The sequence below is a fragment of the Eptatretus burgeri genome, chromosome 12 (genome assembly GCF_056783735.1).
Source record: "Eptatretus burgeri isolate ZD-2024b chromosome 12, Ebu_testis_v1, whole genome shotgun sequence".
Lineage (NCBI taxonomy): Eukaryota > Metazoa > Chordata > Myxini > Myxiniformes > Myxinidae > Eptatretus > Eptatretus burgeri.
Genome location: NC_140972.1, coordinates 46,098,999 through 46,123,998, shown reverse-complemented (window position 1 = coordinate 46,123,998; position 25,000 = coordinate 46,098,999). Strand labels below are relative to the sequence as shown.

The 25,000-nt window shown below is 42.5% G+C and overlaps 1 protein-coding gene across 1 annotated transcript in view; it reads left to right on the top strand.

Annotated features, from left to right (window-relative positions):
- LOC147015536 (talin-2-like) overlaps positions 1–25,000 on the top strand; it is a 265,377-nt gene that overhangs the window by 202,551 nt on the left and 37,826 nt on the right. Inside the window, exons 41-51 of the mRNA XM_085850367.1 lie at positions 3,469–3,522; positions 9,869–10,012; positions 13,306–13,407; positions 13,991–14,110; positions 18,480–18,626; positions 20,980–21,146; positions 21,396–21,579; positions 22,426–22,551; positions 22,666–22,782; positions 23,136–23,321; positions 23,964–24,071. Coding sequence (XP_085706493.1) covers positions 3,469–3,522; positions 9,869–10,012; positions 13,306–13,407; positions 13,991–14,110; positions 18,480–18,626; positions 20,980–21,146; positions 21,396–21,579; positions 22,426–22,551; positions 22,666–22,782; positions 23,136–23,321; positions 23,964–24,071 — 1,455 coding nt within the window. The remainder of the gene's footprint in view (positions 1–3,468; positions 3,523–9,868; positions 10,013–13,305; positions 13,408–13,990; positions 14,111–18,479; positions 18,627–20,979; positions 21,147–21,395; positions 21,580–22,425; positions 22,552–22,665; positions 22,783–23,135; positions 23,322–23,963; positions 24,072–25,000) is intronic.

Here is a 25,000-nt window from a genome sequence, read left to right as displayed (position 1 = left end):
TCGCCAAAGGAGAAGGGAATTGCAATTGGGTCCGTTTGTTACTTGGCAAAAAAGAAATTGTTTCGTATGTTGATCTGTAGCGTTTGTCTGTCTATTCTTCTGTTGGTCACACGACTTTTGTCCACAGTTTTGAAGCAATCTTTCTGAATTTTTTGGGTTATGTCGGTGACTGGCCAAGGACAGCAACGCACAATTTTGGTGAAGATCCGAATCTGAATCCGGATCCGGATACTATAATTTTTTTTAAAGTGATTCTTCACCATTGATAGATAGGGCCAAAAACGATACATAGCACGATATCTCAAAAAGTTAAAGATAGATTCCAATGAAACTTGGTGGGCAGGTTGGGTGTGTGATAAGGTCTAATTGATTCGATTTTGGTGAAGATCCGGATCCGAGAATTTTTTTAAGCGATTCCTCACCATTGAAAGATACGGCTAAACCGATAAAGAGCAAGATATATAAATTTGTCTCAAAAAGTTGTGTTGTGAATGGAATTCAGACAAAACTTGGTGCACAGGTTGGGTGTGTGACAAGGATGAATCAGTGGATACAAAACATAAACTGTTCAGCCTGCTGGCAGTGGTGTGCACTCTACCGAGTGCCATTCGGTTTTGCCAATTGTCTCTCTCTATGAGTGATTTTTAATTTGTATGTTTGTCTGTTTGTCCACACAGAATGTTCTTACTTAGGCCACAAAACGCCACTTGGTGGTAGCCAGTAGTACATGTTATCTTTTCAACTGAGTACCTCTATATAGTTTTTACAATTAGAATGTGAGTACGTGTCTAAAGTATTACAATTAGAACGTGAGTACATCTATAATGTATGTACATTTAGAATGTGAGTACATCAATGAAGTATGCACAATTAGAATGTGAGTACATCTATAATGTACGTACAATTAGAATGTTAGTACATCAATAAAGTATGTACAATTATAATTTGAGTACGTCTATAATGTATGTACAATTAGAATGTGAGTATGTCTATAAAGTATGTACAATTAGAATGTGAGTACATCTATAAAGTATGTACAATTAGAATGTGAGTACATCTATAAAGTATATACAATTAGAATGTGAGTATGTCTATAAAGTATATACAATTAGAATGTGAGTACATCTATAAAGTATGTACAATTAGAATGTGAGTATGTCTATAAAGTATATACAATTAGAATGTGAGTACATCTATAAAGTATTTACAATTAGAATGTGAGTACGTCCATAAAGTATATACAATTAGAATGTGAGTACATCTATAAAGTATATACAATTAGAATGTTAGTACATCGATAATGTAAGTACAATTAGAATGTTAGTACATCAATAAAGTATATACAATTAGAATGTGAGTACATCTATAAAGTATATACAATTAGAATGTGAGTACATCGATAATGTAAGTACAATTAGAATGTTAGTACATCAATAAAGTATATACAATTAGAATGTTAGTACATCAATAAAGTATGTACAATTAGAATGTGAGTATGTCTATAAAGTATATACAATTAGAATGTGAGTACATCTATAAAGTCTGTACATTGAGAATGTGAGTATGTCTATAAAGTATGTACAATTAGAATGCGAGTATGTTTATAAAGTATGTACAATGAGAATCCGAGTATGTCTATAAAGTATGTACAATTAGAATGCGAGTACATCTGTTAAATTCATACTATAAAACCAAATGAAACAATCTGGGTGAGGGTATTCAATCTTTAATTGCTTGTCTTAGTTTTATTTGTGAAACTTTAGTTGAGTTATTTTCAGCACAAGTAATATAAGCATTTCTATCAATGGTGTTTTTTTTAAGTTTTAGGTGTTTATGCCTCCTCTGCATTGCAATCGTAAGATGTGATTGTGATTATCTCATTTGGGTAGACATGTGATGACGGTAACGACGTGACTTTAGTTGCTCGGTGCAGTATTGCTCAGCTAAGCGTGTGCAGCTTCTAGTTTTGAAGAGCTTTTAATCACGAGTGATGTAATTAGCCAAATATCTGTCATTGCTGTACTATAGTATCATTTACTCATATTAATATGATCACACACTAGATATAATTGCTTCGGTGAATCGGCAGATCCATTCTCTTGTTAAGTATCCATGTATTTATTTAACTATTTGGTTATACAGCAAGGTTAGTAGACCTAGGAGCATGTCTTCAAAAAGTTGAAGCACTCTCATAACGGTCATACAGGAAATATGTAGATACGAGTACTTTGCATCACACACTTATAACTAGAAAGAGTAATCAGAGATTGCAGACCCTCACCAGGACTTATTTTGTGTGGTGTATCACGTGTGGTGTGTGTGTGTAGATGATACATTGACAACATAATTGTAGGTTATGGTCATACAGCGGACAAACAGACCTTTTCGATTTCATTGTATAGATTCAAGTTCCAATCGTACACATATTTTATGGACTTACTCACGTTCCAATTGTATGTACTATATAGGGACATGTACACACACACGCACGCACACACACACACACACACACACACACACACACACACACACACACACACACACACACACACACACACACACACACACACACACACACACACACACACACACACGCGCGATTGCACAACCCCGTCTCCCGCTGTGCGGGCGGATGGGTTAGTTATAGTATGGTGTTTTTAGAGGAGTTTCCTGGTGTATATTGGGTACCATGCTCACCTGGATTATTTTGCATACTAATTGTTCTCTTAAGCATTATCTCCAATAATCAGTGTTAATGTTCAGGTCTTACATAGAGGCAAATCGTTTTGGGAATGATAGTATACTTGCAGGGGTACCCGGCATTACCCGGTGCTATTCTCATCCTGTTGGCATTTTGAAAAAAACATTTCTTTTTGTGGGGTCCAAAACACTTCCCAACATCCACTAAGAAATGGGGTCGGGGATCATTTCATATGACCTTTCACATGCGTACAAAGGCTGAGGCATTAGAGAGATTTTTTTTTTTTAAGTGGTGTGAAAAACCTTCCTTATTCTTTTTTGCATTTATTTAAGGATCCTGGAGATGTTTGTAATTAATCACATTCAAGACAGACAATGGTAGATAGCAATGTGCTTTACACTAATTACACAGATTAGTAGATAATGGACAAAGAATGCATTTTGGGATTTGAATCTGGGTTCACCACTTCATGGATCAAGGATTCAGACAGGAAGATGAGAAAGCCAACCCTATGCCATTGCTTTACCATCACCTTGGCAAAAATAAAGGTATGAATGGTGGAACAACCTTGGTTGGTACCAAAGTAGAAGAGACAACGTTTCAAAATGTTAGTAGTATGTACACTATAAAATGACCAGCTGCATATGCAATGTTGAAAGAGCCAGTTGAGTTTCATGAAGTGGAAAGTTATTATGAACGGTGCTGTGGCAGGTGGAGATTGAGGTGATGTACAGCTGCCATGACCTTTTCCATTTCCTCTTGTTCAGGATTATGCGCTGCACTTTCATGGCCGGGATAATGATCACGACTGCTCTCAGATGGTTTGTATTTCGATCCAGACAATCGACTCCATCGAACCTTCCTTTGTCTCTGTCCCAGACACTCTGCAAGATTACTTTAACCTCACATTTCGTGAGATTTCCTCTTGATCTGAGCAACACCTAACCTTCTCAACCAATCCAATTTTTTCTTCTCTGCTACGTCACTGTAGCATCTTTCTTCTTTCCTCGTCATTGGATCATTTATTGAAGAACATGTTAACCACTTACCATCCACTTCATTGTGATGTATTTTCCTGTCCACTCTTATGCAAGGAAGAATAATTATTTTTTCTGTCCTGCAGAAACTCTTCTTCTTCTTCTTCTTCTTTTTTGTATTGCCTATAATGTTCTATTCACAGATGCTCCATCAGCATATGCAGTAGTGTCTGTTCAGTCAAGTACTTTGTGTGTTGAGCGGCGTGTAATTAAACCCACAAGCTGCGAACTGTGCCACTAACCTACAGCATGTGATCTTTCTGCAAACAGTTTTTGTGTCATGTAACAAATTAATCCTTTTTGATCACTGGACTTGGAGTTCTCCTCAATGAAATAAATTCCAAACAAAAGTTCTTGTGTTTTTTCACCCCCTTGGGTCAACTTGATCTGAAAGTTTTCACACCAGGAAATTGAGGACTTTCTAAAAAACCTGTTTGGCAATGGTTTGACAGTGACTGGTAATATGTCATGACATTTTGTAATGAGCACACACTCAGGTGTTTTCAGAATGGTAATTATATAATGTTGTGCTGGGTTCATCTTCATTGTGAGAGCGGGTTCAGTGCTCAGCAGAAAGTTTCTATGATTGTTTGTATGCACTTTGCTTTGCTGTATGCTTTCAGATTCTTGATATCACAACATTGTTGTTGCTTAGTCTTTTAATTCATCCTGATATTATCACCACGCTCCCACACAAGATATTTTCATCAGGTTTAACCTGTGTTAAATGTTGCTATGTATATGCAAATGCTTGCTTAATTGATGAGGAGTAATGAATTATACACCTGTACTTGAAAACCATTCACAAGTTTACCGAGCTTTCCTATAGAATTATATACCGTAATTCCTTGTTTTTAGTTGAGAAGGATCATCTGCATATTATGTACAGTTCAACAATATGGTAGAAATTTAACAGCCCTCACCTACCCACCCCCCCCCCACTTCATCCATCCAAAATCCCACTCCTTTCCTCCCCTCTTTTTTTTTCTTTACGGAATCGAGGGACATGGAAGAGCAAAGTGACGGAGGGTAAAAAGGAAACAAACTGACAGTGGAGCAATAGCGCCACAGCTAGACGCAATATGCAAGAGAATGAATGAACAGGAAAGGAGGAGGGGATGTCAGGTCAGGTATGGGAGCAGCGTGTTGCTGCGTCCACTTTCCGCCAGTACTCCAAGGGACTCCATCTGGCCATCCCCCAGGCAGATGCCTGGTCCATCCCCATCTCCTTGGAATGCCAATCAACTTGCTGCAACCACAAGGCACATGGTTGGCCCCTTGGTCTCCTCTACTCGCGAGGCTCCCAAGCTGAGAGAATCTGGTGAGCAGGATCAGTCAGGAAAATGATCCACATGTCCATACAGCCACAGCTGACACTCACAAACTATAGAGGTAACAAATCTTATTTGAGTCTCTCTCAGCAACCGCTCATGAGACATAAAGTCTGACCAGCAATAGCCAAGGATTCTCCGAAGAGACCTGGTACCGAAGCAGTTAAGTCTCCATCTCAGATCCTTGGTCAGAGTCCAAGTCCACATCCCCAGAGCAAGACTGGAAAGACCGACGATTTATAAACTTGGACTTTCGTCCTCCTGCATAGGTGCCGACAGCACCATACCCCATGATCCAGTGAATCCATGACTCCCCAGACCTGACCCATGTGTCTATCGACCTCTGGCGCACAACATGCGGAGACTTGAATATCAGTGCCAAGGTAAGTGAATCTCTCCATGACCTCAACATCCTCATTACATACAGGTACAGACAAGATTGCAGCATTCAAGATGTTATGAAAAGTGTGGATCTTAGCTTTGACCCAGAAAACCTATAATCCCAGCAATTCCGACTCCTCATTCAGCGCTCCAAGCCCCTCCATAAGGATATCCAGTGTCTCCCTAAAAATGACTGAATCAGCTGCAAAATCGAGGTCAGAGATCTTGACTTTCCCAAACGATGCACTGCAGCTTGATCTCTCCAACATCCTCCCCAGAATCCAGTCCATACAAGCGCTGAAAAGTGTGGGGGCCAGTACACACCCCTACTGAACTCCAATAACAACTGCACATAAGTCAGAGATGGTACCACCACACCTCACAGCACTCTCATTCCAAGAGTATCGTTCAGAAAACAGATTGATCCGTTTTAGTGCCACCCCACTAACACCGAAAATCCTTCAGAGGGTATCCCGATTCACTGAATTGAATGCTTTGGGGAGATCTATGTAGGATGCATGCAGCCCCTGCTGAAACTCATCTACGTTCGATGAGGACCTGAAGAGCAAGAATACGGTCAATGGTTGACCTCTTTGGTGTGAAGGTAAAGCCCGACTGCTCTGGGCGCTGGTGCTCAAGCAGATGGTGATGAACCTTATCAAGAATTAGTCGAGCAAAGACCTTGTCTGGCACTGAGAGCAGTGTCACCCCTCATGAGTTATTGCAGTCCTGGCAATCACCCTTCCCTTTCTAGAGAGGGACAACAAGGCCCCTCTTCCAGTCAGTTGTGATAATGCCTGTGCTCCAAACAGAGCACAGAATTGCATACAACGACATGAGTACAGCATTTCCACCAGCCTTGAGAAGTTCAGTATGGATGCCACAGATCCTAGGAGCAGGAGTTTTACCCCATTTCAACCGGTTCACCACAGCCTGTGTTTCCACAAACAAAGGTGGATCACAGTTGATTGGAGGGTCAGCAATAGGGATAGTTACACTCCTGACATCCAACGCAACAGCTGGTGGGTCAGCCTGGTACAACCGCTCAAAATTTCCAGCTCAGCAGGCCTTCACTTCGGACTCCTCTATCCAGAGCTCACCACCCTCAACTCTAATTGCAGTACCCCGAGGGAGGGGCATGGAGTAATGCAATACACAAATTCCTCTGCAAGCAGGACAAGAATTACTTGACCACAGGTGATGCTCTACCCATTCACAGATTCCTTGCACATCGGCCTCCTTGTCCGCCCTCAGCGCATGTACAGCTTTACGCTTCAACTCCCTGAACAGTTCAGTTCGGCCTTTAAGCCTGGCCCTGCGAGTCTGGTCAATGGTATCCAGTGTCCCTTGAGAGACAAAGTTCTTCTTCATTTGACGGTGGGTTCCAAGACATCCACAGGTAACATCAAGGATGGTAGTCTTGAAGGCACTCCACAACTCTTCAGGAATCCCCAAAACACCCAGACCACCCAAATCCTCACCGTTCGCAAACTCCTCAGCTACTCTCTCATCCTTGAGCTTGCCAACATCCAGTCTGGGCTGGGATGGTACCATTCTCCTGGATTTAAGCTCCAACTTCAGAGTTGCTACAACAAGCCTGTGGTCGGTATTGAGGAACTGAGCACTCCGGTAGACCCTGCAGTTCTGAATCATGCTCCAGTGACCATCAACAAGCACATGGTCATTCCCCTTTGCCACACCACCAGCGTTGGAATACCAAGTCCAGCGATGAGCCTGTGGGTGCTGAAACCATCAACCAGCCACCCTACATCCACGACTTCTTCCAAAGTCAAGGAACTTAGTGCTATTCTGGTTCAAAGATCCAGAACCATGGGGATCAACACATGTCTCATAACTATCCCTATCAGTTCCAGTCAATGCATTGAAATCCCCCAAGATGAGAAGAGTATCTCACTTGGGGCACTGATCAACCACAGACTCGAGCATGGCAAGGTATGCATCCTTCACGGTGAGATCACTCGCCTCAGTCGGAGCATATATAGAGACTCGAGAAATCACACCCGAGGACTGATGAATCCTTCACTCATAATATGCTCGTTGACCGGTGTTACCTCTATTATCATGGGCGTCAGCTTATGGGACACAGCTACAGCAACTCATTGGAAATGGTATACATCAGAGTGACCAGACCAGTAGTTGATGTAACCACCCGCCATGATCTCACCACTAAATGATCTTCGAACCTCAGAGAGTGCTGCATCACTGATGTTCAAATCCTGGAGCTCAGCTGATAGCAGACAGGTGATCGTCCTCTCTTCGTGATGGGGGCATTCCAAGCACCCACCTGAATGGATCGCCTCAGGTTAACCCTAGGAGATCACCGTCTGGTGGACGACACTTCAGCACCACCCCGACACACCATCGCAATCTAACCTCAGAAGGCTACACCATGCTTTTCCTCCAATCATCAAAGAGTGGGGGTCCCGAAGGCTTTTCCCTAATCCTGTCAATCGGTGAGCTGATCTGCAAAGGGCAGCTGCACAGGAGGTACTCCTACAGAGTGGATTTTCATTTTTCTTTGCGGTTTTTTTCATTTGTTTTGTGGAATGAAGTGTTTTACAGTGGCTGGAGTGCAAATCCTGCCACCAACCTCCAATAAAAAGGTCACTCAACTGCAGGAGGATGTCCATCCACAGAGACAGTTAGGCACCAGATATTGATGACCGTTGGCTCACAAGAAGCTCCTCTGCCTTTTGACAGGTTTTGGTTTTAATCCTGCTGGTTGTCCATATCCATACACCCTCCTCACCAGGAAACCTGGTGGGGGAGACGGTTTAGTTGCCGACAACCCGACCATGAAACAGGTTCGTGCAGGTTTACGTGGTACCTGTTGTCAGTCACAGATCTGATCTGACCTGACAGGGAGGAAGAGGGTAGGAAACGCAGCAAGCTGCATGTAAAAAGGGTTGTACTGGGAAGGTTTGGTCACAGAAGGTAATAAAGATGAGAGATGACGTGAGATGACGGTGCATCGCCTACTTTGGAAATCCTGGATGGAAGAGCGGAATAGCACAGCCTCATGATAGCGGATCTACATATAGGAGAAGTGAGGAAGAAAAGACTTGAGGTGTGCAACCAGACACTGGATTTTGGAAGTTTAACTAGGAAGGGTTTCTGGAAGACGGCGTATATCCTGGTGTTGTTGGGAAAGGGGTTTGGTGGGGACGGGGGGGGGGGGGTTCTCGGAATGCTGAGAGAGCGAAGGGAAGCGAGCTTGAGTGGTGGAGAGGTGGTAGAAGACAGAGAGGCCATGAGAGAGTAATAAACCCACTTCTTCAGCTTTAGCAAGGAAGATGCTAATAATGTTAAAGCTATATATGTTACAGAATTTACAGACGAGATGCTGAGGAGCTAGCAGTACTCCCTTGTGTGAGGGTCCAAGGCCTTGGAGAATGCGAGTACTGTTTTTTTTTAAGGAACATGAAGGATGCCCAGTCTGTAGCTGGCTTCGGAAGCCAGCTTTGCAATATGTTCAGCTCAGAAGAGGGTCATAGTTGATGATGAAGTGCAGAAGTTCGAGACACAACCGATTACAGTTATGGAAATAGATTGGTGGGTTTGTTTGACAGTCGTTCCAGAGAGAAAGGGTGAGACTGAGATTTTTTTTTTTCCAGGATTTGAGGACATGTTCCATATATTAAATGAACATTTAATAATTTCCAGATCAGTGAAGAGTGATGCAGCTGCTGTCTGCCAATCAGTGGCATGGGGTACTGTGCAACACAATGTGGAGTCCTCTACAAAAAGGAAGAGAGGGTTTACCAGAATATCAGAGAGGATATATATATATATATATATATATATATATATATATATATATATATATATATATATATATATATATATATATATATATATATATATATATATATAATGAGACTGGACCCAAAACACTGCCTTGGGACAATCAAACCTCCACTGGGAGAGGGAAGGAGAGAGTTCCATTGAAACGAACGCATTGATTACATGAGTAGAGGAAGTGATAAATCCAGGAATGAAGGTGCTTCCAACCTTGTTTCTCTTTTCTACCCTATGCTCCATTATCCCCTTCTTTATCTCTTGTTTTTCTTTGATTTTGTTTTTTTTTTTGCTGAATCAGTACTCCCAAGTACATATGACGTAGATAGAATATTAAGTAATATGGATCAGCTGTAGTAGGAATGGAAGCATTTGGTATCTTTTGAACGGTCTTGAAGTGATTAACAGGGAAACCAATAAACTTGTGTGCCTTTTTTTCTTAACAGGGATGACTTTTTATACTTTTTTCCTGTACTGCACTCGCTGGGGATTCATAATGTAGCAATTTCATACATTCATGTATAATGTATAAGGATGGGCCTCAGAGAGAGGTATTCACAGTTTAACGAGAATCCCGACTGTTCATCTACTTTCAACAGTCACACGCCCACGCAGCCATTGATGAAGCGGCACAACTCATGCGTGATGCAGTGGAGGACTTGAGGGAAACATTGAATGAATCGCCAGCAGAAGTAGGACCAGAGATCAGCATTGTGGATTCGCTCCATGAGGTGCTCAGCCAGGTGAGGACCAGAGAGAAGCTCAAACAGCACGAATCGATATGTTGTCATTTAAGTGTCGTCAATGATCAATTGATTTTATTATTTGACTGTTGATTGATCTCCCGGATAAAAACATTTTTCCCATTCACGTTATCAATTCCACCAACACGTGAAGGTAGAGCTTGGGTTTGCAGACACTCTTGTTGAAACCCTTGTGTTTGATAACATTTCAGAGCAGGAAGATGAGAGATGTGTTAAGGTTGCCATCTTTCATATGCAGCACATCATTAACCTTTTGTGGGTCTGGTGCCAAAAATATTTGTGGGTCCCCATTTGGGGAACCATTGAAAGAGACAGAAGATTGACACAGAAGTAGTCTTGAACACAGCACACAGCTGCACAGGTTTTATTCACAATATTGACAAGTTTGAGTTGCAGAAGGACATATACACAAGTGTAATAAAATAAATAACAAATGACAAAGTACAAAATAAAACATTGGATAAAAATCATTGGCCTGCCAAACCTTCACACGATGAACGACCAGGGCTGGACCCACTGGATTATCAATTACAGTCATTATCGTTATCACTGGGAGTCGAAGTCGTAGCTACTTTCATTAACAAAGTCAAAGCATTGTTCCTGAAGTAACTGCTTGCATAAGGCAGTTTTGCTTTATTTTCGTCCATTTCTGCTTTACGCTTGCGTTTCTGAGCGACCCTTAATTTTCATCATTTTTGTCTCAAGTTCAAAACTAACTCTCCTGCTCTGCGTCTCACCCATTCCTGAAACAGTACGTGCACTGGAACGTAGTAAATAGTAAATGATGTAAATGTAAACACACTAGTAAATGATGACAGTGTGAAAATAAAATGTAAACTACAACAGCGCAACAACATGACTTTCAAATAACTTTTTTTAAAAAGTAACAATTTTGGTTGCTATGTGCCCTGCCAGAGTGTGGGCCTGGTGCCATTGTAAATTTGGTCTGGCTGGCTATGGATTAGCATTAGTTCTTGCAGGAGCATGGCATTACCACTGATGCAGTGCCCCCTATAGCTTAGTTATTTTTCTTTGTCTACAGGCAAGTGAATCTTGCAAATCGTTTTTGTAAGGTTCACCTGGCTGCATCTGGATGGCTTTGCGGATGGAGGAGTAGCAGACAAAACCCAAATCCTGTCCAGGTTCCTCCTGATGACTTCAGCTTTGTCTATTTAGGTTCCTCCTGATACTCCAGTGCTGTGTTTGGTCAGTTATTTGATTCATCCAAAGTCAGTTGAGCAAGTATGTACTGCAAGACAGTAATAATAATTAATTGTTTCCTTGCAAGGAATTTCAACACTAGAGGAGGACATTTGGCCCATCAAAGCCTGCATCATTATAATCAGCCGATGGTTGTTTGTCCATGCTCTATCCTTTTTAAATGCTGAGCATCAAGCAAGGAAGCAGCACGTACCATTTTTAATGTCTTTGGTTTGACTCGGCCAGGGTTCAAACCACCGACCTCCCAGACTCAGAGCAGATGCTCCAACTATTATACCACAGAGTCTGGAACAATGAGAAACTGATTAGATTTTTAGTTCAAATGGTCAAAGGTCATGTGTCCTTTAATTGAAAATATTTGTTGCTGTGATTACTTGTGAACCACTGAAGAGGTTTCAACCAAACCTGGCACATGTATAGATTGTAATGCAAGGATGAACCTATCCAATTTGGTGTTCAACCGGTCAAAGGTCATATGCCCTTTGAAAATCATTTTACAGACCTGAACTCGAGTTCTAAATATGTATCCGATGTCTATTCTACTTATCTTTCTCTTTTTTTTTCTTGCACCATCTCCTTTCTCTCTCACAAATCACAATGTCTCATGTGAAGTTTTATTTTTCATGTGACATTTAATTGAGATCAAACGTAACAGTGGGTTGACATCTAACATGGGGAGAGGTGTATCTACAATGTATTTGCGTCAAATTATATTTTATAGTTATCTTTGTGGCATGATAAATTTTGTTTTGTTTGAAATGGCCCATTGCGATGGTACATTTTGCAGACAAATTTGGGTTCGGTTAACTCTCGCTTCTCAAAAAATTGCCTCGATCTCAGTTCTTGACCGAAAGACAAGTCCAGAAGAAACTAGATATCTGTGATCACCAAGGGTTAGCCTCCCCCGACTTGGGGAGGCTTACATTTGGCAATTGACCGTGCCTTACCCTTGGCCCACGATCCAATGATGGCCATATTTTTTCAGACCACCATATGACTATGGCCTTCAACATTTAGGGATAGAGTGTAAATTTAATTACGTTACCATCTACAATCTATCCAAAAAACTCAACATCATGAAAATCGGAGAAACATTCAAGTAATTTTTTTTTTAAGGTTTTTAAAATTCGGTCATAATCTGAAAAAAGTAGGTCAAGGACATTAATCAAATATCAGGTGCACATCAGTGCAGATACACTATTATGATGCAAGAACACCTTTGTAGGCCAAGCAGGCTTTGAGATGCCACATTGGCAAACTTGAGCGATGATGCACCTTACTCTATTTAATCTAAGAAGGCAATTTCGTTCTGATCGGACAAACCTTCGTCAAGTTATGGTGTAAGATGTTAAAAAATGACCATAATTAGGTCATGACCTTAAAATTAGGTCAAGGTCAAAAACATTTTTGTCAACCCCACGTACTTACTATTTACATGATTGATGCAAAATTTCATTTCGAAAGTCCCAACCGGCTCCGAGGTGCAACTCAGAAATTGATAAGGCTCAGAAATTTAGAGTGTTGGGAGTTCAGGGAGTAACCCTGGTTAAAATTGGTGTACCCTGGTTAAAATTGGTGTACCATATCCCTGTGTTGTAAGAGGCGACGAGGGTTGCATCAGGAAGGGCATCCGGCGTAAAACATGTACCAAATCACGATGCGGATCATACGGATGATCCGCTGTGGCGACCCCTAACGGGAGCAGCCGAAAGACGAAGAAGAAGAAGAGGAGTTCAGGGAGTAAAAAAAAAATAACACTTTTCTAAATAGTGGTTTAGTACTCATCGGAGTGTAAGAAACTCTGTGGTACCATTATAAATTGGGAGCGCTAATTGTAGAAACAAACCCTCCAACAGCATTCCCACACACTATAGGGGGAGGCTTAATAAACACCTTAAATTCCCAGCTTTGGCCGTCCTGACTCCCATCTCTTCCCTCGATAACCACAACATTACCTTCTGAAATTGCCATTTTATTCTCACTGTCTTACATTCTCTACAGTTGTTACATATTTGGATTTTTTGCTTGATTTGCTTTGTGTTTTTCCGCAGCTTAACGATGGGTCAGAAGTGGATGTTGAGGGTAGCTACGTGGATTACCAGACTGTTATGGTGAAGACTGCTAAAGCCATTGCTGTGACTTCTCAGGAGATGGTAATGACTATGTTCACAATCAGAAGCGTCACAAATGTCATCGTCACATCGATCCAAAATCGTTGGGTCACATTTTTCTGGTTTTTAGAAAGTACATCATTGTGTTATCATCGCTTACTGATTATCAGCTTTTGTTGATTCTTCTTCTAATTCAACTTTATTAGGCCTTCTGTCTGCTGGCATGTCTGTGTTTAGTGGGGTGGGAAAGTACAAAGCTGCGTATACAAATCTAATGGTTGAAGCTTTATGTGTTGCATTTGAATGAACTCACACAACACATAGAGACTGAATGTAAAACCAGGTGGCATGGCTGGCCCAACTATGCTGGAACAATACCTGCGCAGGATTTGCATCGAATCCTTGCCCTAAATGATGGGTTTTTATTTTATTCTCCAGCTGAAACAGTGTCCTCAACATTACATTGTGCTGTCAGTAATACGTTGTTTGTATTGTACACAAGGTCAGTGATGAAATGTATCTTGGAGTGCACATTTCTTTTGATTGCAAAAACGTTGGGTTACTGAAGTGAATAACTCTAAAGCCTACTGTTTGTGAAAGCAAACTCTCTTCTCTCTCTCTGCAGGTCACCAAGTCTATAAGCTATCCCAAAGAGCTGGGACCACTGGCTACCCAATTGACTACAGAGTACACGCTGCTTGCCAAGCAGAGCAGGCCGGCGGCTTTGGCTGCGGAAAGCAAAGATGTAGGTCTCACCGGCACTAACTTCCTCATGCCCCAGCTGGCATGCGTCACACTGCTAATGTTGGAGTTGTGCATTCTATGAAGCTAGAGCAAATCAATTATATCTCAATTCCAACATCATTTACGTGTTTATTCAATAAAGTGTCTCTGCACTCATTTTTCCACCTGGTACGACACTGCGTTTTGCCTAATCCTGATCAGCAGCATTTTTATTGGCACCACTCTGCTTGTCATATATTCAGGATGAACACTTTCATATCCATGATGTGAGCTGAAGTATACATCATGTACACAGTTTACATGACAGTGCAGTATTGCTTGTACATGTCACTTCCCGTCGACCGTTGCTTTACATTCCATCGCATTTCCAACTGATACACCAGATGAGATGCCATCATTAATAGGCACAAGCATCCTCATATACATTGGAATGAAACATTGTATCAGGTTAATTTAGTTGAAGCATCACACTTTAAAACATTCATTCAGGCGGGTGTATGACTAAGATGTTTCAATTAGACTTTGCAGCATTGTGGATTGCTACAGGACATTGCTTTGCGAACCAGCGGTTTGATTTGCTAACTTGAACAGAAACCTATTGTAATACACAGATGCCAACCCTCCCGATTTCATCGGGAGGCTTCCGAAAATTCACCCAAACTCCCGCCCTTACGATCACTATCCTTATCCTCCCGAAATTTTGATATTTTTGCACTGTTCACTAATCAGAATGTACTAGTATGAGAATTGAATGAAAAGCATCGTCTGCTACGTATAGCATGTGGTAACTCCATAACGTTCGCTGCTACCAAATTGTACGTAAAAAATTGCAAATTCAAATGAGGAGCAGCGAAACATTGGGTCTGGATCTCGCTTATGCGATCATGCACTGAGATTTAGTGCATGCGGTATGTGTGCAATACAGTGCATGCGGTATGTATGCACAGTGTATATGCATGCGATACGCTCACTGCATGCAGCTGGGCCCCGTACCAGCTCGGCGGTCGCGACCACCGTGCGGTGTTTAACAGCCGCTAGAGTTCTACGAGTCGCGCTGCAGCTGTGGAACATCGACTTCGAAGTTACCGATGTTTCAAGCCCTCGATGTTGATTACGAAATGGCAGAAAAGAAGCTTACGAAGACCAAGAAATGGTCTCAGAAGTACAAGACCGAATACAGTCTCCAATACCCGTGTATTCGAAAGTCTGAAAGAGGAATTCATCATGCGTATTGTACAGTATGCAGCGTTGATATTTCAGTTGAGCACGGAGGTCGCGATGATATTCGGAAGCACGTTGGAAGCAAACGGCACACAGACATTGCAAAGGAGAGATCTTCGAGCACGAGTACCGGTACACTTCTGAATTATTTCACCAAACAAGGGACAAGCAAGGAAGAGGATGTTACCCGAGCGGAACTTCTCTTTAGTGGATTTATTGTGGAACATAACTTGCCCATATCAGTCTCAGATCATGCTGGACCTCTATTTCAAAAGATGTTTCCAGATTCAAAAGTTGCTTCAAAGTATGGATGTGCAAGAACAAAAACTTCAGCAATAATTGGTGAGTTGTCAAATGTTACTGCTTCATCTATTGCCGATATTGCTAGACTAGCTCCATTTAGCCTAGCTACAGACGGTAGCAATGACAGTGGTGATGCCCAGCTATATCCTGTCCTGATTTCGTACTATGACAACAGTGCTGGGATTGTGAAGCAAGGTTTGCTAAGTTTGCCTGCGTGCAAACAAGATTCCACTGGAGAAAACATTTTCAAACTGCTTGATCATGAGTTCAGTGACAGGAAAATTCCGTGGGGAAATTGTGTTTCCTTTTGTGCTGATAATGCCTCTGTCATGGTGGGCAAGCACAAAGGAGTCGCTGCTTATATCCACAAACAAAATCCAGAGTGCTACATCATGGGATGCCCTTGCCATATGATGCACAATACGGCCAAGAAGGCGGCTCAGGCCTTACCCATTGAATTAGATGACTTTCTCATCGATATTTACTACTACTTGGACAAAAGTAGTAAACGCGTCAAAGGAGTGAAAGCACTGCAAGAACTCTGTGATGCCCTGACACACAAGATTCTGAAGCATGTCGCAACAAGGTGGCTGTCCCTTGGTCAGTGCCTAGACAGGCTGATTGAACAGTGGGAGCCACTTCGCCTCTTCTTCAAAGAAGAAGTACGAAGAAAAATGCAACCAACTGTAGCCAAGACTCTAACAACGAGCAAGAAGGACGGCACTGTATCTACTGCCAGTACTGGCACTGCAGGATCAAGCACTAGTGGAGCACCATTCACCACTACCACTGCAGTATCTGCTGCGAAGAAGACAGCAGGGACAGCACCAAAACCAATGCTGAGAGCAGGTAGCATCACCGGCCCTTCATCACGTTCTTCTACAAAGCAGATCCCTTCAGAGTCGAGAAAGACTGTGATAGTCCCATCTACAGGCAAAGAAGGACCCAAGTTAAGTTCTGCTTTTGCCAAATCACTTGATAGAAGCTCAGCAAAACCTTCGAATCAGAGGTCTTCTTCCTTGGCTGCACCTACCTCAAGCTCTCTCCTCAAACGTAAAATTGGATCTGGTACTACGAGTCTGACCTCTTCTGCTGGCAGTAAACGCAAGTGTGATCGCCCTGCGGCTAAGTGTACTACGAGTTCTACAACTAAAAGCGCATCTTCCTCAAACACTGTGCAGGAATCTAGAGAAAAACGTGTCAACAGGATGTTCTTGTCTCCACAAACAAAACTCTATTGTTTCTTCCTTCGATATGCTAACAAGCTTTTTGAGAAGGGGAATCTTCTGCTCCAAAGAGACGAACCCTGTATTCATCTCCTGCACGGAGAATTGAATGGTCTTCTGAAAGATATCTTCGTACGGTTTTTGAAACCATCGGTGTCATCGGTTGCTCTGGTAAATGTACCCTTCTCTGACAGAAATCATCAGAAGAATGATGAGGACCTCATGATTGGGAACGATGCCAAACTGTATATAAGGGAACAAAGGAGTCTCAAGAAATCCACCTTCACTCTGAGTGAGTCAGACATCCAAGGTTTCTTCAGTGCAGTTCGCTCATATTATGTGAAAGCCTGCAATTACATCTTCAAAACCTGGCCGCTAGATGATGAATTAGCCAAGCATGCTCAGGTGCTGGATGTTAAGCTACACCAAGAAGTGGGGATTGACTGTGTGGAGTTTTTCATCAAGAAATTCCCCTGTCTGTTCAGTGGCGGTGATAGTGACATAGACAGTCTTGAGAGTGAATTCGCTCACTACCAGGCAGACGCCTCCATAGCTACAATTGCTACTGAGACAGTGAGAGTGGATGAGCAGTGGCATCGGATTTCACAGCTCACAGATCCCTGCACTGGTGCCAAGAAGTATCCTAATTTGAGCAAAGTGATGAAGGGAATCTTGGTCATTCCTCATTCGAACGCATCATGTGAGCGGGCACTCAGTCTTGTACGGAAGAATCATACTGAATTTCGTCCCAATTTGAGTGTCAAAACCCTGGAAGCTCTCTTAATTGAAAAACTAGCTCATAGCACCCCTTGCTACCAGAGAGAATACAGCAAAGACATAATCAGAAGGGCTAAAAGAGCCACACAGCTGTCACTCAGCAAAGCTGCCATGGAAAAAGCAAGCAGCAGTAGTACCAGCCAGTAAGGTAAGAAAAATATTGCTTCTTTTGTGCTTTTTGTTAATCTTTGATTGTCCCCTAACTTACTAATATTAACATACATGTAACATTAAAAAGTGCACAATTTTCCCCTTTTTTTGTTCAAAAAGTGGGAATTCTTAACATGTTAAATGCTCCAAAATAGGGCTCAGAGGGCACTAGAGAGCGTCTAGAACCCCAGACTTCCAGGGCCCTAAGGCGGGCCCTGGACCCCGCCGCAAGGGTCGAGCGCTCCGCGCTCGAGATGTGCGCTTCGCGCACATTATTTGGTGTCGGTTGCAAATCCTCCCTAATTCTGATTTCCAAAAGTTGGCATCTCTGTGTATACATCTCTATAATGGGGCCATGATCAATACCCTATGAAGATTCTCGTTCTTTTCCCTCTCTTCCTCTTTCCCTCCCTCCACCTCTCCCCAATTTAATGTCACTGATGACGTTTTGTATTTTGAAAATGTTCTGCTTTACTTTGCCAATTCACGTTATGTGGCATCACACGATACGGATTCCATTCCCTGTAAGCTCTGCATTTGAAGCTCATTTTTTGTTGCTTGTGTCACCGGAAGGCAAAAACACATTCAAGACTGGCACTTAAATGACTAGTTGGCACACCTCCCCTTCGTGGTTGTTGTCTTTGGTCGTTAAAGGTGAGACCACACTCATGCTTCTGATTTTTTTTTTTTCAGGTGGGTGTGCAACTGCATGGTTCGGTGCAGGAGCTAGGCCATAGTTGCATGCTCCTTGTGCAGAAGGCCAACGTGCTACAGGCAGACCCCACCGATGAATACACCAAGCGAGAACTCATCGAGTGTGCACGCAGTGTATCTGACAAGGTTCAGCATTACTTTTGCTTCAGTTACACACAACATTAAAATTCGGCTTATATCATCCAAGCTGCAATTGTTCCAGCAAGTTGAATACCTTAGAGGGACCATACGTTTGCCGTTACATTACTCACTGGTTCCTCTGCTCATACATAAGCTGTCATACTAATCAGATTTAATTATGTTTGCATGATGACCTGTTCAGGCATTACATCTCTGTTAATTAATTTTTAAGCGTGAGTGTGTCCATTGCTGTCCCTGCAAGTCGTGTGCATATTCCTTTCCAGACTTGTTCAGCCATCACAGTAAGCCTACATTGCTTTTTGTTATCCCCACTCTTGTCTAATCTCATTCTATTCTCATCGTCACCTTCTCTCAACCATCGGTCTGACTCTTCCCAACAAAACAAAAAAAACCTCTCCATTCACTATCTGCTCATTATTCTTTCTTTCCTTCTTTCATTCGTTGTTGCGTGAAGTCACTTTTGTTGCTTACGCTGAAAAATATTCACTTTCTTCAACTGTCTCACTTCCTCTCTTCCTCTACCAGTTCTCTCTTTTTCTCCTTTTTCTTCATTTTCTTCCCCTTCCTCTCCCTCTCACATAATACATTTCCCATTCTTGATTCGCAGTCTTCTCATTTGACATCAACAGCACAATTTTTTACACCCAGATCACCATTTGTGTAATCCGATTTTTAAACTCAGGATTCACTGGAATGGCACTCGGTGGAGCGCATACCTCCACCAGGCTGAACAGTTTACATGTGGTAACCCACTGATGGGTCGGATGTGGATCTTGACCTGGAGGAAATTCTAATCGGCTTGGTCTTGTCACCTAAACAATTCATCCACAACCTTTTGAAATATTGTGCTATATCAGTGTTTGGCTCTATCTCTCAATGGTGAAGAATCACTTAAAAATTAAATTCTCGTTTCTGGATCCGGATCCTCACCAAAATCAAATGAATTTGTCCTTGTCACACTCTCAAACTGTCCACCAAATTTCCTCTGAATCCCTGCACAACTTTGCAAACAAACAGACAGACAGGGGTGAAAACGTAATCCACACCCACCTACGGTGGTGAAGGTACTAAGTGGATCCCAGTCGCTAATAAATCCGTACAAGTCATAATTACCTCCTCCTTCAGCTCTTTCCACCTCACCCCATCCACTCTTCCCCACCCCCCCTCACTTTCCCTCCTCTGTTCCTGATTCAAAACGCTTCTGTTTTTTTTTTTTTGATCGACAACTTGAAGTTGTTCAATTCCTTGAACTTATGGACCTCATCTTCTGTGCTGATCTCTTCTGGCCAGGCAATATACTGTATCACAAATGGCCCTCAAAACCGGCCGCATATTGCGCATCCTCCACCGTGCCCAGTTATTACTTGGTAAACTTGGATTTTACATGGCTTACAAGGCCATCCATAGCTCAGTGGAATACTGTTCTCCCTTCTAGGCAGGTGCTCCTGTTTCATACTTTTCTTTCCTGGAGACTTGGGAATCTTAAGTTTTCCAAATTTACCTCTCTCAAAAAGAAGTGGCAATGCAAGGACTGTTATTCTCACCTCACACACATGGTGGTCTCACTGTTTTCTACTCACTCTCTTTTGGTCTTGTGCCATCTGCGCTCTGTCCTTGACTCTTCCTCAGCCTATCTATGGTGCGTGTATTCCAACAGTAACTCGCTCCTTGTTAACTTTCCTAAATTCAGGTTTGCTGCCCACTTCCACTCCTCTCTTTGCTCCTGATTGTGGAGCTATCTTCCTGTATCAGTCCAATCCCTTTCTTCCCTCCAGAGCTTCAAGTCAGTAGTTCCTTCATCATCTGATGTCACTTATGATTCCTATACCATCTTCTTCCCCTCTCCTCTCTTCTTTTTTTTTTTTGGTCACCAACTTGCTTGTGTCTATCTGGTGTTCCACTCTCCTCATTGTCCCTTTTATCCCCCCCCCTCTGCCCCCACTCTTCCATGAATCTAGATGTTGTAAACAAATAAAGAAGTATATTTCGGATAAATGATACGTTGGGTTGGCCTGGTCGGTTCGTGTTCCCACCCGAATCTCTGGCTCATGAGGCAGGGAACCCAGATTCAAATCCCATTTACCATATGTGTTGGTCCATTATCTATTAAAGTCCTTGTAATTCATATAAAAGTACATTGATATCAACTTGTGTATTTGTCCTTCATGTGATTTATGTGCGTGCTCCTCCATGAACCTTAGATCAGTATAATATAACATAAAGACACTTCATATGTTCATCTTTGCTGAGAGTCTTGTCGAGATTTTAAAGTTTATATATTTGCATAATGGGGATAGTTCGCATGAGCACATTACCTATGTGTGCTTATTGCTTTTAGGTATCATCAGTGTTGGCAGCATTGCAGGCTGGGAACCGTGGCACACAGGCGTGTATCACAGCAGGAAGTGCTGTGGCTGGGATCATTGCAGACCTTGACACCACCATTATGTTTGCCTCTGCTGGCACACTCAATGCTGAGAGTGATGACTCCTTCGCTGAACACAGGTCTGGTGGCTCTTCCTGCCATATTCTCAACAAGCTTGTGTTTATGTTCTTTAATCTTGAATAACTGCTGTAGATAAGGGTCTCATGCCATTTCAGTAAGTTGTTGGAGATGCTTCTTTGTGGAGATCACTTGCTGACCAATGAACCCACCGATTTTGTTCTGCGAAGCTGCTTGTTCTGTTTGTGATTGATGTAATTTAAGAGGTAACCTTAAACCCTTTCTGGTGGCATTTTTCCTGCTTTCCACAGGGAAAATATCCTGAAAACAGCCAAGGCATTGGTAGAGGATACAAAATTGCTGGTATCTGGCGCCGCAGCGAGTCAGGACAAGCTGGCTGAGGCAGCTCAGTCATCAGTTGACACCATTACACAACTTGCCGAGGCTGTGAAGCTTGGTGCTGCCAGCCTGGGTTCTGATGATCCAGAGACACAGGTATGTAACAGACCTACATGATTGATATTTGAGTACGACAAGGTTTGAATACAGTAATAAGAACTCGTACATATGAATGCATCAGTTTTTGAGAAAGAAAGGCTGTCATAAGCAAGCTTGTGCCTGCAGATTTATTGTAACATTTGGTCATTTTGCCACACATCGAGTGTTGTTTAGACGCTCTGTGCTTATAAGCCTGGTGTTGGCTTAGTGGTTAGGGTGGTGGCTTGGGATCCTAGGGTCCTGAGTTCAAGCCCCATTGCACTCTGAATTAATACACCAGGGGGTTGACTCAGTCTGTCATCCTTCCGAGGTTGGCGAAATGAGTACAAGTGTGTACTGGTATAGGGGCACTGCACCAGCGACACAGTCACGCTTCCAAGAAATGATAGCTACCCCAGCACCTAAGCTGCCATACGCAAGAAGAAGAAGACTGTGTTTATTGGGATTTTTATGTAAAAAGCTCTTTCTTCGTGATTTACATTGAACATATTTGTGAAACCAAACATGTGGCACACCAACACATCATTGTTGCGTATTTTCTTGGATTTTGGGAAAAAATCGTGAGGTTATTTGAACATCAGGCAAGACAATTGCTCAGATAAATGCTTAACAGTGAAAAAAACCGATAAGCACCACCGTAGCTGGAATGCACATTTATATATGAGCAGATACTTTATATTTACTTTTTGGGGTTGATCTTTCCTCCTTTAGTTTGGCCAATAACATTCCTCGTAAATTTCAAATTGTCCCAATTAATGATAGTACTGGAGCTCATAGCTCTGCAATGTGTTTGGGTGATGGGTCACCGCCATCTTTGATTTGGTGTGCCATTTTCTGAAACAGGTGGTGCTCATCAATGCCGTGAAAGATGTGGCCAAAGCTCTAGCAGACCTGATGAGTGCCACCAAATCCTCTGCGGGAAAACCTTCAGATGATGCATCCATGCACCAACTCAAGAGCTCGGCCAAGGTAGGCACATACCCTGTTTGGATGGCATTGCCATTCAAGTTATTCGCTCAAAATCTTATCATCTAAGAAATAGTCGAAGAAATGATTGCTGTCAATATGTTCCGACAATTGCAGGTTATGGTCACGAATGTAACTTCACTGCTGAAAACTGTGAAAGCTGTGGAGGATGAAGCCACGCGTGGAACTCGCGCCCTCGAAGCAACAATCGAATACATAAAACAGGAGATGAATGTATGTAACACACGACAGTGGCTTGGTCACACGATGGGATTTTCTATATATTTTGTGGGCAAAAGGGGAAGGTGCCACGTGATCACAATATAATTGTCCTTTGAACCCCAATGCCAATGTAATTCATGAAACAAGTACACCGATGCCAGTGATGTGCCACCCTTGAATGTGAGAGAAGCAACATGACTTGCGTTCATTGAGAGGGGCCTCACCAGTATACCACCGTCGTGTTATGATCATTGTTGTAACCCTCCCTCGAGCCCTCCAGCTGCTAAGGAAGTATACATTACTTCCCTGTGAAAGAGATTGTAAATCGTTTTAGTTTGGGACTTGTGTTGCTTGTATTCCCACAGGAGTTTGACAACAGCGAACCTCCACAGAGCACAGCCACACCAGAGGATTTCATCCGTAAGACCAAAGGAATCACCATGGCCACAGCAAAGGCGGTGGCTGCTGGGAATTCTTGTCGTCAAGAGGATATCATTGCAACGGCCAATCTGAGTCGGAAAGCCATAGCAGACATGTTGTCGTCCTGCAAGGTATACCCGTGAGGCCTTCGGGGATAGATCCAGTGAGAGGATTTTGACGGTCGGGGATTAGTCGGTTTGCCTTTTTGTAGCAAGCGGGAAAGTTCATACTTGTGGTGTTGTATGTTACAATTTTTACAATGAAAAGTTTGTTCATTGTCTTGTCTGTGCAGAGCTTGGGTGTTGGATAGGTTTTTCTAGGTCATATACGGTTATAGCATGAAAACTTCTTCTTCTTCTTCTTCTTTCGGCTGCTCCCGTTAGGGGTCGCCACAGCGGATCATCCATTATGATCCGCATAGTGATTTGGCACATGTTTTACGCCGGATGCCCTTCCTGACGCAACCCTGGTCGCCTCTTACGACACAGGGATAGGTTATAGCATGAAAACATGAAAATGGAAATACAGTTCAGCCTAATCACGAGAGTTAATTGATTAATTGATTCACCTGGGATGAAAACGTTTACTCGTGCTTACTTTCCTGCTATTGTATGCTCCAGGATGGCACACCTTGATTCGGCATCATTGCACTGTCCTCTTGACTAAATGGGATTTTCAAATGTATTTTCATTTTAGATTTGCAAAATACAACTTGTACTTTCACCACAGCTTTTGATTACCTTCACTGGTACGACACCTTTGTCTTCCGACAGAAAGCCGCTTACCATCCCGAAATTGCCAACAGTGTCCGTATGCGGGCCCTCAGGTTTGGCCGCGAGTGTACACAGGGTTACGTGGACCTTTTGGAACACGTCCTCATCGTAAGTATTCCGCTTGTAAAACTCTCCTTTACCTCTTCTTATTCGTCCATTGACATTTTGTGACATATTCATTTTTTTGATGTCTAAATGTCCTTTTCCCTGTTTGTTGTCCTTTGTCCAATACAGCCGGTGAGTGACTTCAATTCTCATCGTGACCTAATTTTCACTTTGTTACCATAACCTGTGTTATGCCGTGCCTATTGAGTAAAGTCGTACATGTACCAGAGTTCTCCCCAGGAAATGCATGAACCCCCTTAGCCCCAGTCAAATCGATATTGAGCCTCACATTATATATGGAGGACGATGTAATCGTACGCTTCAATACAACTCACGAGCTTGCATCAGACCTGCCAGAGTTCCACCAACTGCCAAACTTCCGTCTATTTTTCTCGAACAATTGTTCGATCGCAAAATGAATCCAAATTTGCAAAATAAATTTTTGGGGAAAGTAGATCGGAAATGTGGGGTTGGGGGGTTTTTGGGTATCTGATCAGTGGCAAGTGGCATCATGTTCTTTGAGTATTTTTTTTGTGAATGTGATCAACTTTGTTTGCTTCAAGAAATGTTTCCAGAAACTGCGTATAATTGGTCCTGGGTGACCCTTGATTAGATTCTTCTTTCCGTGAAAAAACAACTTTATCAACGCATTTTAAGGATGAAGATGCTTACAAAACGAAACGGATTTGCGAAATGTAATGGCTTCCTCACTACTCACAGCTACACATTCGGAGCTTGCTTCCCAGGAAGGTGCAATAATAAAATAATAATTTTACATCAACTGGTTGAATTAAAGAGGGTGCAGGTTTTCAGCCATTTTCCAAAATAGTGCAAGTTCTGCCGCACTTGTTCACTGCGAGGAGAACCCTGTGTACTGTAAGTTTGTGCTTTTAAAAAAAACTTTTGCTGATCTGTATGAGTGACTGTGGTGT